General features: G+C 34.4%; 2 protein-coding genes across 4 annotated transcripts in view; both read right to left on the minus strand.

Moving 5' to 3' along the window:
- LOC121410763 (centrosomal protein of 152 kDa-like) overlaps nucleotides 1-4387 on the minus strand; it is a 34902-nt gene extending 30515 nt beyond the window's left edge. Inside the window, exon 1 of the mRNA XM_041603050.1 lies at nucleotides 4305-4387. The gene's annotated coding sequence lies outside the window, so the exon portion shown is untranslated. The remainder of the gene's footprint in view (nucleotides 1-4304) is intronic.
- A 1852-nt stretch (nucleotides 4388-6239) lies between these two features.
- LOC121410764 (CTD small phosphatase-like protein 2) overlaps nucleotides 6240-18806 on the minus strand; it is a 48882-nt gene continuing 36315 nt past the window's right edge. For all 3 annotated transcript variants that reach the window (XM_041603056.1, XM_041603055.1, XM_041603054.1), the window contains 8 exons: nucleotides 18459-18710; nucleotides 17424-17526; nucleotides 16679-16790; nucleotides 16154-16240; nucleotides 14859-15001; nucleotides 13396-13522; nucleotides 12768-12863; nucleotides 6240-12364 (listed from right to left, as the gene is read on the minus strand). In XM_041603056.1, the coding sequence (XP_041458990.1) occupies nucleotides 12299-12364; nucleotides 12768-12863; nucleotides 13396-13522; nucleotides 14859-15001; nucleotides 16154-16240; nucleotides 16679-16790; nucleotides 17424-17526; nucleotides 18459-18710 (986 nt within the window). In that variant the 3' untranslated portion in view covers nucleotides 6240-12298. The remainder of the gene's footprint in view (nucleotides 12365-12767; nucleotides 12864-13395; nucleotides 13523-14858; nucleotides 15002-16153; nucleotides 16241-16678; nucleotides 16791-17423; nucleotides 17527-18458; nucleotides 18711-18806) is intronic.

The raw sequence follows: 18806 nt of genomic DNA on the forward strand, positions 1-18806 counted from the left end.
TCTGTAATTGAATAAATTGTTTTCATGTTTGATTTTGAATAAAATCTTTCTATGAAGGAAAAATAAACATTTACCATCAAAAGATACCTGAAGTTCTATGAACGATTTAAGTGCTGAAAATAATTAGAATCTAATTGATATCACCTCGGTGCAAACTATTAACAAAATAAGAATATCTATAATTATAACCCCAGTTTTCAGGGGATGAGGGGAATAATACATTGGGCGTATTGTATGTACATAGGTCCCTCACATTGTGTACGAGATGACTTCTCCTGAATATTGTTGATGGCCAATGTAATAATAATAGTGTGATATGATGAGATAAGTAAGCTAAAGTCAGGGAACACCTGTGTACAAATTTCTGTAATGTAAGTCTTAACATTAAAATTAAACGGAAAGCCAGGATTTCCTGCCTGCGCAGTTCAAAGTTATACTTAGACAAATGAAATCAATCTGTTAGAAGTTTTTGAAAATTACAAAACATAGACAGCTCTAACTATGTTTTGTAATGCTCAAAAACTTCTTTCTTTGAAATGAATAAAGGAAAGGAAGGGAAGATGAATGAGTGAAAGAAAAAATAAAGGAGAGAAAGGAAAAAAAATGAAAAAAAGGAAGAAGATAGAAAAAATGAAGGAAAGAAAAAAATTCCTTAAGGGAGGAAGAAGGAAGGGAAAGAAAGATTAAGGGAAATGAATTAGAAGGAGACAAGGAAATTCAGAATGAAAGGAAGGACGACAGAGAGAGAGGAAAGGAGAGAATGAAAAAAGAGAAGAGAAAATAATGGAAAGAAAGAACAAAAAGAAAAAGGAGAGGAAATGAGAATGAAGCAAAGAAAATTTTAAGCAAAGAAACTAAGAATTTATGAAGGAAATATAAAAGGAAGTTAAAAAAAGGAAAGAGAAAAAAGGAAAGACTGAGAAAAATGAACAAAGAGAGAAAGGATCAGGAAAGAAAGATAGGAAAGATTGGAAATAAAGATAGATGGAATAAAAAGGAAAAGCAGGAAGGATGGATGTAGAAAGGATAGAAACAAAAGAAAAAATGAAAGAAATAGGAAAAAGTTCAATCTTTAAGCAAACAAAAATATAAAATAATCTAACATAAATCTTAATATTTGGGTTTTTTTAAAATATTTTTCTAAATTGTTAGAAAACTTAACTGATTTCAAAGTGAAACATTGTCAAACTTAAAAATTAGATGAAACATTGCAGCATCACACACAGGCATCTTGTTTGCACTTTGCACCATTGAGAATCTGCTCCAATCCTACTCCTAGAGGCCTAGCTAGTAACCTACCACCCGGGGGGGGGGGGGCATTCAGTATATAATGCATAGTGGGTATGTGTCACAGAGGGGGCCGCCATTTTTACACTCAAATTTCCATTCCAAGGCATAGCATTTTTTTGTTATATTGAGAAAAAGAACAAAGAAAGCCGCTCCAAGGCATAGCTTTTTCTTCTTATCGAGAAAAGAGAAGAAATCCGCTCCAAAGCTTCGCATAATTTTCGTTACACCTTTCTGATCACATTGATCTGCTACACTGAGCTGCAATTTTGGTGAAAAGTGGCTGCAGAGCTCACCCGGGTTGCGCGGTGGAGGCCGCGCTCGCTGCATCATGCACGCATGACCATTCCATAGGCGTAAAGGGATGCATACACTCACACGCTGGCGATCCGTTCCAATTAAGGACCCCCGTTTTCACAAACATTTGTAGTTCCGAAGCCCGTTCCGAGGACCCTCCTGTTGACAATAAGCCCGCTCCAAGGCCCCCGTTTTTTGTCTCGCCCCCGGCACACCCCCACCATTTTTTTGGTCGAGTTCCCCCCCCCCCCCCCCGGCCTGCTACACACAGGCAGGAGGCCAGTGCCGGCCATGCGCATGCAGCAGCTTGTACATGACCTTGCGTGTATATCAAGAAAAACTATTCATTTACAGTACTATCACTTAATCAAATATATTGTTGTCTCTGGTTCGTCACCTGTTGGCTATTTGATGAAAATTCTTTCTTTTTCTATGTATGAATCATATTTTGTACAATATTCTGAAATACGGGACAATTAAGTGTCCCGGGAAGGGTTTGTCAGGACAAAATATGAGAAGATCCCAGGAAATACAGTACAATATGGGAGACTATCTCTATGAGAGATTATCTCTAATATCAAAGACTTTTGTAAAGAATTCGGGTATCCAATTTCAGAGACAGTCTCCAGTTTGGGGGACCAATTTCCTTTGTTTACATTTGCTGCAAAAGGATTACCTTGGCGGCTAATAAAAATGTGGTAAGCAGATTCCTCATGAAAAATTACCCCTTTACATCGTCTACTTTGAAAATTCACCGTCTACTTTTGTTTGATAAGTATTTTTGTTGTCATCCACACACAAAACAAATGGGCTTCTGACATCAATGAGGCAAATTTTGGGTGGGAAAATCCAGCTTTTGTTTCTTTTGCAAAGTCTCCAATATGGGAGATTGTCTCTCATATTAGCCGTGCACCTCTGCCGGCTCTAGGCCTACTGCTTATCAAATGTCTTAATGTGTTGCCTTTCTTACCAAAAAGTGACAGTTTGTAACAGGTTTTCAACTTTTTGAGAGCGAGTATGGCAGTGTATCCTATTGCCGGACACCTTTATTTCAGTGCTTTAAAAATGACAACTAGAGGAAATACAATGAAGAAAAATTATACCTTGCTATTCCAAATATTCTGAAAATTATGAATATGATGAAATTATTTTATATTTTCCAACCGTTTTCTTTGCACCGCACTTGCCGCATACCCCTCCGCGAAAAACAATTATTTTCGTGCGTGACAAATTACATCATAATTCCGGACGCGCCACGGACGGGTAAAAATATTCTTAATTATAATGGTGTAAGAAAAAGTTGGTGTGATTTTTTCATGATATATCATCTCATGAGTAAATTCTAAGTTTTGGTTTGCTTTCTTATATCGATTTTGAGCAGATCTTTGTAATAAATTGGTGTTTGCTAACTAATTTCATTTTTTTTTAAATTTTTTTGATTGCGTGTTCGATATGGCACTTTCCAGTATTTATGCTCGTTCATATCGTGACCCCTCAGTCAAGTTCTATCGATGCGCAGACGATCGTTGACGGCTCTCTACCTCGCGCACGGACGGCCGGGATATATACCTTGAGAACTAGCCGCCGTCGACGATCTGATCGATGGAGCGGACGAGATTAAAATTCGGCGAATCAGGCCCGAAATTAATTAGGTCCGTATTGCCATCAGAAAATAGATCAATTGGGATCAATTGTTAATGCAAAACTATGTTATATGATATTTTAAGCATTTTCTGTCATTTTAGAGAAAAATAAGGTAAAAGTTGGATTTTTTCGCCTTGTTTTTGCAAACTTGTTCTTTTAATTGATCTGTGAAATTGAACTGCGGAAGTCTTACGGTACGAAATTGATTTCGTACGCAGTACTATGCGCGTCCGGAAATATGATAGTGTCCGGTAATACAATACGTGACTATATATGCCACCCGAGGGTTCGGGTAGATGAAGCGGAAGTGAAGTGGAGCCTAACGTTACACCAACCATCGCCTGAGCCGAGCAAAACAATGTCTGACTCTGAGTCTAGGCCTAGGCTTCGAATGATCGGTCATCAAGTCAGATCGCAGTCGAATTACAGCTTTTACCGATCGCGATATTTTGAAAAGCAGTGGGTATATTGACCTCGAAATGCGACTGAGACACTTGCTATGACATTTATGAACAGTTACTGGTGGTGCATACAGTGGAAACCGGCCTGTGCGAAATTTAGCGCCGACTGTTTATCTCATACTATAGTACTTTAGTAGGCCTAGCCTAGGCCTAGTTCAGTAGTTGTGTGTCCGGACGATCAGTTTTAAGTCATTTGGAAAAATTTACAAGCGAAGTTTCATAAATGTTTGGTACAAAATGTTAGGAAATATTATAGAGAACAAAATAGAAGATGATTACAACTATTGAAGTCGTATTTTTAGTGTAATCCAAAGACAAGAAAAATGCTTCAAAAATATAAAGAGTCCGGACAGCAGACCCCCCCCCCCCCCATCCTACCGACATGAAACTCTATAGATGGGTCCACTAATTACGATACCTGAGCCTGTCTTAGCTTAGAAATCCGTAACTTAGTCTTAGCCTAAGGCCTATCTGAAGATGCACTAGAGATTCAGTTTATAATCATTACTTAGCACGAATGCATCTAATGTGCATTAAACTTCACTGCCAATACTTCAAATGAATAATCGCTTCTACAACGTCAACGAACGGCGATTCATCGCAACATTCTCTCACCTAATCAAAACAATGTCAGAAAAGTCCGCGGCAGATGTTGCACATCCTTTCAAGAAACCCGCCATATTTTGGACGGCACATTTGCGGTACGTCGCCCTCTAACGCTTTTTACCAGTGCATGCAAGCAGCGCACAAGGTGCCATGAGCCTAATTACATCTGGGGCCCGTTGCAGAAAGAGTTGCGTTTAAACGCAAGTCAAAAAATAAATCGCAAGTCCCAAATGCGCGCTGTTGATTAGTTAAAAATCAAGTTGCGCGTGATTTTTAGAGTTGCGATTGATTGCAACTCTTTCTGCAACGGGCCCCAGGAGGGCTCAAGATATTCGTTCGACCCAACCAATTCGAATTTTTTTCAATTTGATGTTGCTGATTGACAAAACTCTATGAATATGATTCAAAATCTAACACTGATTCTAGAAATGGTAACTACTGAACTTCCTTCGCCCAAATTGGGAAGATAAAAAGTGACTTGGAACTATTTTTTTGACTGGCGGACTAATTAGGGCTATTTTACTGTTTGAGTCGATGAATTTGATCCATTCATAGTTATCTTCATAAATGGCAATTTATTTTTAAAATGAGCTGGCTACGCTACCCTTCCCTGGTCAGATACGGAATGCCAGATATATATCCTATCCAATGGTAGTAAACATTCCACCCTCTAATTTCACATTTATTTTTTATGAATTTTTCAAAAGTGCCATTTTAACACACAAGTCTATGGGGAATGTTTTACGCGCGTGACACCACAACCCATCAGTGGCACAACCCCAACCACAAACCAAGCTTGGGGTACAGGTGGATATCCTTTTTTTCAACCTATAGATCAATGCAGAATTTGGTTGAGAGACAATTTCTTGGTTGTTTAAACAAAGACAGCAGGTGGAAGGGGTAAAAAATTATGAATATGAATTAAAAAAACAAGCGGTGGAAGTGGAAAATAAACAGTTGGCAATAAATGTGAGAGAAACAAAGGTTAAAAATAGTAAGTTCAGAAAGAGTTTAAAAGAGAAATGCCAGTAGTTGCAGTAAACACTGATTTCATGAGAAAGTCTGTAAAACCAGGCTTAATTATCAGTATATCATCGAGGATCTAGATCTGGTACAGCTACATAAACTGAACTTTGTGAAATCTTGAAATCTACGCTGAAAGATGTTTACACTGAAGATCACCAACACAGATAGGCACACGTGGGACAGTGTATTATTATTGCTGGAATAAAGACCCGACGGAAGTGACCGAATCCGCGCTTATTTTGCGGATTTCTCAGCAATTACACAATTTCTTCCAGAATCCTTTGGCACATATTTTTTATTCATACAGACACTTGGGTGGTCATTATATTAGATTCTGTAAAAAGTCATTTTGAGATCATTGCCAATACTGGAATTCATCTTTAAAATTGAGTTTGAAATAATAGAATCCAGACTGAAACAAATGCAGAAAATCTCAACGAAAAAGATGGGCACACATAAGCAAGTGTATTGTTAATGCATAAAAAAAACATCTGACCAATGAGATCAAGAGCCAAGCTTGTTTTTCTAAAATCATCATCATAATCATCCATCATCACCATCACTACTGAAACCAACATCACCATCATCATCATCATCATTTACACCACCACTACCACAAAAATTACCATAATCATCCATCATAATTATCATCAAAATCTTTAATCATAATTACCACCAACACTGTCACCATCATGTTACTTTCCAGTAGTTGTGGGGATGGCTGAAATATCTATCATAATGCATGGGTTTGAGTGTCTCTTACAAGAAAATATCTTAAGTTAATTTGATTTGATCTCATCAATATATTTTCATTATGTTTCAAAAAGTCCTAAAAGAAGTTATCAGAAATTTTATGATTGTCTTATTCGAATAAAGACATTTATATCAATGAGACAAAAGAAACAAGGAGTCACAATATTTGGGGTGTTGAACTGTTTTTTTAATGGTAGACAAGCCAGAAAGGCACAAGCAATCACACAGATTAAATGAAGAGGTATATACAATAAGGTAATAACTACAGTCATCTACATGTACATTGATCTATAACAGAGGGTCATATCTTACAATTTCTCAAACACAAATATAACATTGGTGAACTGTGATAATTAGAAAAACCCCTGAATGTCATAGTTTTGATGTCATATGATATCATCAAACTAAAATTTTTGAAAAGTAGGCTGCATTGCAAATCATGGTATTTAAAGTTATTATGAAAGGGAATGGTCTGAGACAGAATTTTCAGCAACATTCAAACAACTTGATATAAATCCAAGCATAAACAAACAAAAATTTTCATTGAAAAAAAAATGAAACAGATGTTTCTCCTACCCTTTCACATTTTGTCAAACTAACACAACAGATTGCAGTGACAACTTTATTCTGTCTCTTTGGCCCCATTAACACCAGGGTCTGCAACCAATCACAAAATGACAATGGCCAATCAAAAATGATTGCAAACCTTTGTTACTGTATTGAAATCATCTTGCTACTTTCCTTAACACCAATAATGTCAGAACTGAAAATACAGATTTTTCAAAAGCTCTTTCAATGATCAGGAAAAAAAAATAGTATTTTTATATTGATCACTAAACCCTACAGTGAAATTGGTCAAGTGAACATGAAAGCCTTTTTATTTTGAAACTGAATTATTCATATACTCATTATCTGGATAAATTCACATCCACCATGAGATGTTGGGTTGGTTTTCATCAAAGAAAATGTTTAAGAAAACAAATCAAATTACATATAATCACATGATGAAGATAGTATATACAATTTGTACATGTACATCAGAAGGTTGAGCTAGAAAATGGACAAAAATGGTTTCATAATTGAGATACAGTATACTATAGGACAATCACCTTTGTATGATCTGTGGAATAAAACCAAGTCAATGACCTAGTCATAATAAAAGCCAACTTGCCCCCCCCCCCCCCAGGAAAATAATCATATTTCAGTATAATGTTAAATGTTGCTATCACCAGTAGAGTGAAATACAATTCTATTTATAAAAAAAATGTTTTTTTTGTATGTTCATCTTAAAGAAATTTCCAGAAATGACCTGTTCAAAATTCAATGAAAGGGTGGATAATCTCATATCTAAGTTGTTATAGAGCTAGTTTAGACATTATTTTAAACATATCACTGTTATGAGATACAATGCTTTGTTTCCTGGACTGGTGATAACTAATTTAAAAAAAGAGAGCTCCAAAAGCTATAAAAAAATAATGTAAACACCATTAAAAGACCATGTTGTTTGGGAATGGATTAAAATAATAGTATAACCAGATAATCAAAAATCTATGGAGGTGATTAATACCATGAAAAATGTGTTAGCAACAGAATATGTGACATATACTTTAAAAACTCTCAAATGTTCAATTTGATCATCTGCTGTAAATTTTTGTACAAATGAATCACAAATGATGTCCATATAAAGTACAAGTACATTTCACTGCTTTACATCTTATTACAATGCTACAGCAAAGCAGGAAACTTAGTAAATGATAACTATACTGTCAGGGAACAAAAATAAGACTTATGTATTAGAACCCATGGGTGAACTTTCATACAAAGGCATGGAAATGAATGAAACATTTTTCTTTAATACCCTATTTTATTACAAGGTTACAATGAGAATGCTGAATACTCAAATGGAAAATGTTAATATAATCATGCATATATCTGTAAAGCACATGCTAGCTCCACACTGCTGCGATGATTTACCAAAAGCTGTCTCTACGAACAGAAAGCAGCATTTGCAAAGAGTGGTGTAAAATCCTGAGCTTAGAAGCAAAGGGTCTTGCAACTCCAAACTGTGCAAAGAGAAGATTGATATTGATGCAAGAAAGGAAAATGTGGATCGAGACTCAGGGAAAGGATCCTTCAAGACAGCCAACATTTTTTTATCCATACTCTGGCAAAAATATTGCAGTTAAAAATCATTCTGAAAGATTTACTATTCCAAAACTCCAATTTCCTCTTTTTGCTTCATCTTCAAAATAGACATCATGGTATGCTTCAGTGGGGTGGAGGAGATTATCCAGTACCTATCCAGCAACAATTCTTGCTGAGATATCATTTATGACTCGATCCCCCTTTTTCTACATCATTCGTACCACATTCAGCATTATCACAGACTTAAGCAAAAATAACTTTAGATCACTTAATACAACAGTTCAGCAGACTGATGACCAACAACATTCCTCCAGTAAATTTATGTCAATAATAGACATCCAGGCCCCCAAAACTACAGATAAGTCAAATGATAACCAAGTCAGGACATTAGTCTCATGGATGGATTGATGTCATCAGTTGGCATTGGTGTTTGAATAATCTTACACCAGCCACAGCAACAATGTCAAAGTGTCCAAGATGCTTGGTTAGACATCAATAGTTTTTAAGCAATCAGTAATATTCAGTGATGATATCAATGTTGTAAACCAACAATCTGTGTTGAAGCTAAATTAAGCAGCCTAATACACCTCAATACAGACACCAAACTTGAAATACATTTCAGTCTCATTGGATATCATAGGTGAGAAGAAAAGACAGAGAGCAAAGGAGTGGCACACATTGAAGAACTAAGAACCCATTGCCTCATACAAATGCTCATTCGTCAACCAGTATATGATATACTTTGTTGACATGCAGCATATCTGTTTTGTAACATGATGAACATTGATTTAAAAAAAATGCTACAATGAAAGAGCATCCCCAATACTAATATTTTATTCATTTGTACATATTTAGGAATTCATAACAAATCATGGACAATTTCATCAACCAAAAGAATAATGTGTCTCAAATTGATGCATTATTTTTATTTTCATGGGAAGCACCACAAGAATTTCAAAGTAATATTGTACAAACTTAAATCTTACTAATGCAATGCTTCCCAAAGCACAGCAAGCTTAGTTGCAATGTTATTACGAATACCGAGACAAAAAGCAGCATTTAGGCGATTATCGAGTTCTGAAATATTATTTGTTGAAATTACTCTTCCTAGCAGATCTATTGGATAAGATAAGTTCTCACAAAACTTGTGACAAAGTAATTAATGACAAGGATACATAAGGTGCAGGCATGGATGATACAATAAATAAAACGACACATGAGGGGCAAGTTCACACTTATTTCTATCCCCACGGAAAGGTATAAAAATGGATACATACATGTATCCTCATTCTTTACATGGTTGCAGTCATGGTTGTTGGTATTGATATTCAAAACAAATTATTTATTCACAATAAAATACTTCAAGATAACATGTATGGAACAATTAAAGTAACATAATTTTCAGTGTAACAAACCTCTTTTTTTTTCATAAAAAGGATTTTAAAAACTAGATATTAAAAAAAAAACTTGGATAAAAATTAAGATATATTTCTTACATTTTGAGAAGAAAAAATAAAGGAAAATATGAAAATTTGATTGCTTTGAATGCTCAGGTATTTCTGGCTAAGGTTTTCTGTCTTCAATTGCCATATTCTTGAATAATGAATATCTTAATTTTCTATTGTTGCCACAGTGGACTTTAACAAAAAAAGTATGATATAATAGAAAAAATAATACATAGAAAATGAGTAACCCCAACTTCAGAGCTTAAAAGGACCGCAAACTGTCTTGACATTGCTGTACGTAAGTTGAATAAAAAGTAAAAGCACTTAATAATAACCTCTGTAAATATGTGGCACATGGAGACCCCCTCTGTCATAGAAATTTATGCTGTAAATCACTACAGTAGAATAATCTGTGTCAAATATCTGTCTTAGAGAATTTCTTTGAAATACAGAACATACAAAGACTGCAGGCTTTAGGGACTTGTCTCTTTTTAAGTTTTATAACAAACTCGTATACAAATATGTAATGCGGACATCTAAAAACACTACAAATTACAATGATATAATAAGAGGAACAAGATGTTACAGGTTGATGTGGACAAACTAAAAAGTTAACAAGTAAAACACTCCCAAGTTTATGTAAATCTTTACATGAAGTGGATCACCATTTTACACATTTTTTTTCCAGTTCATTCACATATGATAGAAAAAATGGAAAGGGAAATAAGCAGCATATCTATTTACATTTTTACAATAAAAACAAGATTATAAAAACTAAAAAGACCCACAAAGGAATCAAGCTAGCATGTTTGATATACTTCCACAAATGGGAATGGCAATAAGTTATTTTTACTGAAAAGTGCTATTTCATCCACTTTAATAAAAAGAGTCGCCTTAATTTACTCCCCCAATTCACATGTACTGACTAGTTAACAAGCATTAGTGGATTGTGAAACATTCCAGAACAAAAATATCATGAGGAATTGTAACTTTCTCTTTTTTTCTCTTGAAAAAATAACAAAAAATGTATGTTTATTCTAATATTCAATGTATGTAAATGCTAATGAAAGGTCCACCAAAAGACTCTCAATCATAGCTTAAGGAAAATGTTCTGGAGAAAAAGTGCCTTTATAAAAGTCAATTTGGATCACACAATGTATGGTTATAATGCACGATTACCATATCATAAAGTCAGGGCATTTCAAAGAAGTATTTTTTATAAATGATTTAATAAAAAAAAATACATTTACATTTTATTTGAAAGTATTAAAAATCGATTACCAGTAATTTAGACTAAAATGAGTGAAACTTAAATCACTGATTGTCATACTGAGAAATTGAAGGTGTAGTACTAAAAATAAAAATAGATCAAATTTACTGCATTATTTCAGGAAAAAAATTAGGGTAGATTAAGATATAACAAGATAACATCAATGAGAAATAGAATTAAAAATCAAGTACTACTTATAAAGAAAAAAGGCAGTTTTAAAGCAACACAAATAAAAGCAAAAAAAAAATCAAGATAATAGTTCTATACAAAGATATGAGTTTCTTCATAATATTTACAAACATATGTATAACTATTTACATAAGGTAAGCTACAAGTTGCTGGCATAAAAATCTCCAAATTGCTAGTCTTCATTTTAAAACAGATTTATTCTTTAAAAAAAAATTACTCTTTATACTGGATGGAATTCCATAAATTCATCTCCCTATTTTTTCTTCTTTTTTTGTTCTAGTAAATTGATTTTTTTTATGTCTCTACAAGAAAATGTTCCAAAAAAATAAATAGTTGCAACACATCATTAATAAACTTCACTTCGTTCTTCTTTTTTTTTGGTCCACCTGTACATAATTTTTTCTTCAAATTTATCAGTACTTATTAAATTTTGGCACTTAATATTATTTTCCCATAGCCAAAAGATAAAAACAAAATAAATATGTCTATGGGAAGCCCCAAAAATTTGAAATACAACATATTCTTTCTGATATTGAGGTGAAACAAGCAGAATTGTACAATGTACATATTTTTTTCTAAATGGAAATGAATTTCAACAGTACTCATACCTCGCATACAAAGAGAAATATTGTTTCATAGACAGAGAAGTGATGAAAAAATAATGTATTACCTGATTGAGTAGGAAATTATGTGACTGAAAATTATAAATACCTTTTAAAGCTAATCTGATGAGGAAAAAATCTGACTAGCACTCATATAACTTATTACAAAACTTCTACTGTTCACTTGAAACATATTTTTTGATAAAACAAAAAAAATATATATATGTTCTTAATATCTATCGATACTGAAAACCTCGATTTTGGCAGCCTTGGTTTGCAACAAACAAACAGGGCCATAAGTCTACATACAGAGTATTTACACAATGAAATCAAACAATTGTTATTTACACAGCCTTAAAATACAACAAGCAAATGTTATGAAGAGGTTATGTTTGTTGTGTTTTTTCTTTTACTTTGTACATGATAGTTAAAAATCTGTCATCATTCATAGAAATATTTCTTGATTCTCTCTCATTTTTTGTTTTTGATTTTTTGCATACTAGCTCACAAAAATACACTTTTATACAAGATTCTTCTATGGTGCTCTTTCTTACAATGAAAGCTCTGCTGTTTTTAGTCAGGAGGTAACAGCTCATGGAGACGGAACTTCGCCCGAACATGCGGTCTTACGTCTTCGTTCTGTACAAGTTAAGAATAAAGTATTGCAATGAATATTATAGTTGGCATATATACTGTTCTATACAGGAATGTAACACAATCAATTACAAGTATCAAAGAAGAGTTATAATTGGCCACTGTCGTGTATAATCATTACTTAATGCTATGTAGTCAAACTCCCCCCCCCCCTCCGCGGAATAATCCTGACCCTATAACACAATTCATATGATTTACAAATCCTCAGTAACCTGCAAGTATTCAACTTTCCCTACCAATTATTTTCACTAATAAATATTTGAGCTAAACATTCAGCCATCTGTTTTCTTCATTTGAACATGTACAGTTGATTAAAAAAAAATCTATGAATAAGTTTTGAGGGAATTACTTTCAGTATTCAAATGGAATACTGCTTGCTTGTACTTACCATTGACACAAGGCTTTCTAAGAACGGGACCAGTTTGAGCAGTTCTGAGTCATTGTCGTCTGCAAACCAACTCTCAATAGGGATGCCATTCTCCAACTTTATCAGAGAAACATAGAGCATAATAAGCACAGTGAATTTACCAAATCCTTTTCCCATTTCAAATAAGTCAATGGTGACAATAAATAACTACTGTAATTTTCTTTGAATTTTTAAAAATAAATGTAATGGCTTGCAGAATGGGTGTTTATTCATTGTTTTGAATCCTCCTTAACATTAAGCATATTATGAATTTTAATAAAATTACAAATAGGGGAATGGCAATTGTATAAGTGCAGAAACTCTTATTTCCCACTGAAATTTAACTTCACCTTATATTCATACTTTCTAATAGGACATTTGGCCACTACTTATAAAAGTTCTGTAAAATGTTGCACAGAATTTAAAGCCCTGTTTTTATCATTATTTTGGGGGGTTCCCATATCAAATAATGAGAATTAGTGCTTTGAACACTCTATAGAATTCATTATCATCACTATCATTATTACTACCACCACCACCATCATAATCAAAACTGTTGTTGTCATTGTCATCATCATAAACACCATATGTAATGCATCTTAGAAAATACCTGATATCCAAATGCTTGAGGAGAGTTGTCAATGATGACTGTCTTTGTTAGGTCCCTGCCCAGAATATTGAGATCCTTGATGTAGTTACCTTGGACACAGATGCAGTGCTCTCGGAACAGACGATGCCTGTGATATAACAACAACAAATCACTACCATTGAATTGAGCATCTATGAGAATGTAAGTAAATAAAGTATGTTGGCAGCTTAAATATCACCTTCGAGTAAGGGTTAGTTACAATTCAGCAAACAAAAAAATGCTACTCCTTGATATAAACCCCTAAAAAAAAAGTTTTGCAACTCAGTTTTGTGGATGATATCTTTTTATTTAATGAAGTATAAAAGATGAAACTGGGGTATCATTGGAAAGCTAAATTATTCCTCTTTACAATGACATGCAATTTGCTCTGATTATGTAATCATGGAATATGCAGTCACCCTGAACATTGAGAAAAGTCAGAAGTGAAATGTTGCAAAATGCATTGATTTCTAAGAGTCTCCATTTCTATAGAATTTCCACCATGCAGGTGACAGTGGATGCACTCGGTCCATCCTCGAAACAATCGGAAATTCGCTATTGGAATCGACGCATTATGCAACATTTCATTTTTAACATTGCTGCGTATTATCATGTCTGTGTATTTCATAACACTAGCATTACAAATGACACATTATTGTAAAGAAGAATAATCATGCTTTCTAAAAATATCACTTTTACACATGATGATGGCACATTAAGAAATTTATTAGCACTCAAACTTGCAGTTTGAGTTGCAGAACTCAAAAAACATGACATGGCAACGAATTTTGCAACATTTCATTTTTTACATTGCTGCATATTTATCATGTTTGTGTATTTCATGATAACACTAGCATTACAGATGACACATGATAGTAAAGAGGAATAATCATACTTTCCAATGATACCACTTTTACATATGATGATGGCACACTAAGAAATTTATTAGCACTCAAACTTGAGATGCAGAACTTTTTTTGAGGGGTTTATATGCTTTGTCAAAGATTTAAAATTGATATTACTTGTAAGGTTGATAGAATACCTTACAGGGAACACATTTCATATGATAATATACACAGATATTAATTTTTTTAAGGTTATGATTATGTTTTACTATTATTTCTTTCTAATTAATTTTCCTTGCTTCATTTATTGTCCTTTTTTTTCTCTTTCCTAGTATTTCCTTATTTCGTCTATCTAGACATTTCATTTTAAGGTGTGCAGGGGAACAAATTCTTGTTCATATGATTGTTATATTCATCTTTACCGCATGTTTTCTGTGATACCACGACCTACCGTATATTACAAAAAATATAAGAAAACATCTATGACTTATGGTAAGCCTTTTCTCATACTACTACACTTGATTGTTTTTTTTAAAACAACCAAACCTTGTTAAGCAGTTTTACTCATGATTTTACAAATACAGTTCCAATCACTCTCACCTGACTAGCTTCTTTTCTGGATCAAGCAGATTCAACAGTTTATCTGCATACACTCTCTTTGATGCGGTGAATAAGATGATCTCAAAGATCTTTGACATACGCTCCAAAAAGTCCCGAAAGAATGGTCGAGTTCTCACATACACCTAGATGGATGAGAAAAGACATGCATGAATTTTGGGAGAGGTGTAAGGTTACATTTAAGCAATAAAGTTTTGGTTGTGACTGTGAGATTGGATTTTGGTGGTTGCAGTTGTAATGCACCTGAAAAATTAGTGTTTGCTATAAGATTCCATAATACCGAGTGATTAAAATCATTTTTCACTGAGGGCAAAATGAAAAATGTCAAGGTGGTAATTGAAAGAGCATACGTGTTGTTTCTCATGCTGCCAGCACTGAATAAACTTAAATATTCTGATGATGCTACTTTTCCTACTTAGTGCATCCTGGAATTAAACAAAAGTAGTAAATTAAACAAAGGTAGTAAGGCATTGTGTTGAAACTTTCTAAAACCAATAGAAAGGAAGTCTTAATTTGTGTAGCAAGTTATTAGGTCAACATGCAATAATCCCTCCATTGAAAATTCTTGGGATTAATCCTCCTTTTGACTCCTTGCACAATATACATTAGGTAGGATTCTTAAATAGAATACGGAATACACTGTTTCTCCAAACATACTCTATTACAACCGACTCTCTTTATAATTCTATAGTAATAAAGTGAAAAACATTATGAATGAGAGGAGAGGTGATCTTATTCAGGCTTACTTCAGCTTGGTTTATTAATGGAAGTTTACATCTGAGATGTATCCACAATTTATAAGTCATTCGTAATTTTGTCTCCCGTGTCACCACTTTGAGGGCCCCGGAATGTGCAATACTTTCTCAATGGTTTTTCTGTGAGGGCTCGCATGCCTCTGGCATATAGTACTAAATTTTACTTTTGCAAGCCCTGGCCAATGGAAAAACCTTTCTTTCATTTTACTTATTTTTATTTAATCATTTAATTTAAAATTGTATTTTTGTCTTTACAGTGTACAATTTTGTATGTTTTTATGGCCAAATGAATAATGATAATAAATGATAATAATAATAATAAATTATAATAATAATAAAATAATAACAAGTCTTGTGCTAAAAGTATTACAATAACATAAGGGGGACACCACACTTGAGCTAACTTATCTTTATAGAGTTAACTCGTGAATGATTTTGCTATAACACATGTTTCCCATACACTCTAGCCTGCATATATTCGAGTTCAGACTCCAACAGGTTAAGACAGGTAGGGTGTCTCACCTGGTACTCATTGTCTTGAAAGTAAACAGGGAATGACATGGTACAGTTCTCCATCTCAGCTAAGCTGCAGTGAACCAAAGTCTCATCCTGTTAAAAAAAAATACAATGCATTCATGATGGTATTCATCATCATATTAATCAATGCATACATCATGACATCCACTGTCAATGTTGTCTTCATCATCATCTTCAATATCATCATCATCGTCATCATCACTATCATCATCATCACCATCATCATCATCACCATCACCATCATCACCATCACCACCATCACCATCACCACCATCACCACCATCATCATCATCATCATGACCCACAAAATCATCATCATCTTCATTGTCATCATCATCATCATCAATAATGAACCAAGATACCAAAGTCTTATTTAACTTTATCATATCACATAGTCATTGTAAAAACCACCCTTGGATTAGTTTCTATACATTAGAAAGACAATGTACATACATAATCCTCAAACTACGATATGTAATCAGTGCACTTCATTACATCATAAAAACTCACCAAATCAAGAACAAGGGAGTACTTTGGGGACCGTCTTGTCTTGAGAGGAAGGACGGGTGTACGATTCTTCTGTTCCTCTGTAGGAGGAGGTAGCTGCTTGATGAAATAGTATCTATATATGATGCAATAATTTTGAAGGAAAAATTTTAAGCTGAATCAAATTATTTCAAATTTGATACATGCATGTATCAAATACATATATTTTGATACATGTATCAAAATACATATATTTTGTTGGTAAGTCTTTTTATATTGCTACAAAGTTTCATCACGTTCACAAGTCAGTCTTTCAAGGTTTAATACTGTGGCTCATAAAAAATCATATATTGGATTGCTGTGCATCATGTATGACTTACAGACTATGCTAATATGTTTAAAAAAATCCCTTCTCCTTCATAGCTGTCATTTTATTTTCAAACCTCAATGTTTTTGTATTATCTATCCAATAATTTTTAGTCTTGTGGGATTTTTTTTTAATCTGTCATAAAATGGCAATTCTTTAAATATATCAATACTTTTTCACTCAGGGTCTACACCCTACAAAAGATGCTTATGTTCTGGGATCAAATCAAAGTCTTAACACATGGTCTTGAAAACTTGAAGCAGTACAAGGTCACAAAAGCATGTTAGATCACCTACCACTGTAATCATTTTAAATGTAGAATTTGACTTTCAGCCCAGCTTATATACCTACTATCACAATGAATAACCCTGAGAATGATTGGTTAGATGGGGCGATACTTACGGATCAAATGTTTCCCACTCATCTTCTATGCTGAATTCTGGTTCGATGGGCTCATATGTCGGATACGTTATCTGGCACGGAGGCCAATCATTGTGATTGGCATCTACAGACAAAGACAGATTCAAATTAATGAAAAGTATATGCATCTACTGTAAACGCTGTTATTTTCACGGGATTAATTTTTTGCGCTTGGCGGCTTCAAAACATATTCGGGGGTTTTTAAATTCGGGCTGCTCACTCCATAATCACAAAGTCACTTCCTTCTTGCCCATCTATGAATGGTTTTAATTAGAATTTCAGCAACGAAATTGTATTTTCTGATCATAATTCTAGCTCTAGGGCGGCATAATTCAGCATCGTTTTGATCTAATCATGAGCTTTTGTGACATTTAGCACAACTTTTCTTCGTGGGGCAGACATTGGGGAAGGCAAAACGGAGGCGCTGCTTGGGATGCTAGCTGCTGCTGGCCTTGTATGGACAGCCGAGCAGTGGGCAAGGACCGGGGGATTATGGCTACTCAAAGTGCATGGGATCAATCAACAAACATGGGCGATCGACCCAACGTCTTCTCAAAAACTAAACAGATCTAAACACTCACCAATCAAACAACAAAAGCAATTTATATTTCAACCAAAATCATAATTTAAATACCGATAAATTGATCGCATTGCTTTAGAACAAATGCGATGCACATGAAATTGGAGCTCAAGCTTGCTTTGCGTAAATGCCGCCCTCTTAGATCAAATTATGAAATCTCTTTGCCAAAACGATACACGCAATTGAATCGCGGTTCAAAACTTGCATTAAAATAGATGCTCATAAATTCGCGCTCGCTGATCTTGCCGCGAAAATTTCCACTTTTACAGTATATACAACTTTTGAGATGACCTCTTTTTAATCACGCTAAATTATCGGCAGAAGTAGCGAATTTATGTTTGACCTATTACAAAAATAAGTGAAGATTAATGTCACATTAAATAAATTCTATAATAATGACACTTTATAAAAGTAGCCTTGATCTTTGAACAGCTTACCTTTGTAGAGTTCCTGCTTCTCCCTCTCCAGTTCTTCTTCCTCACTAGGACAGGCTACCGGTACCGAGTTGTGAATGTCAGAAGGGACAATGGTCGTCATCGTCGTCCTGGTCGCATCACCCCCTGCTGCCGATGTGGTCGGGTTGGCCGTGTTGAGCTCGGCACAAATGTTTTCCTTGTCAAGGTTGACCCCATCCAGGTCCAGGTTCTCAGGGACGGCTGTCAGGTTCTCTTTGTTCTCTGCCTGTGAACCTAGCCCATGGAAAGAACAATTAATGATGAATGGTTATCTAGCCTGTTCAAACGTTTAAACCAATCTGAAGAGTATATTTAAGATGTACTTTCTGA

Source organism: Lytechinus variegatus, chromosome 3 (genome assembly GCF_018143015.1).
Source record: "Lytechinus variegatus isolate NC3 chromosome 3, Lvar_3.0, whole genome shotgun sequence".
Lineage (NCBI taxonomy): Eukaryota > Metazoa > Echinodermata > Echinoidea > Temnopleuroida > Toxopneustidae > Lytechinus > Lytechinus variegatus.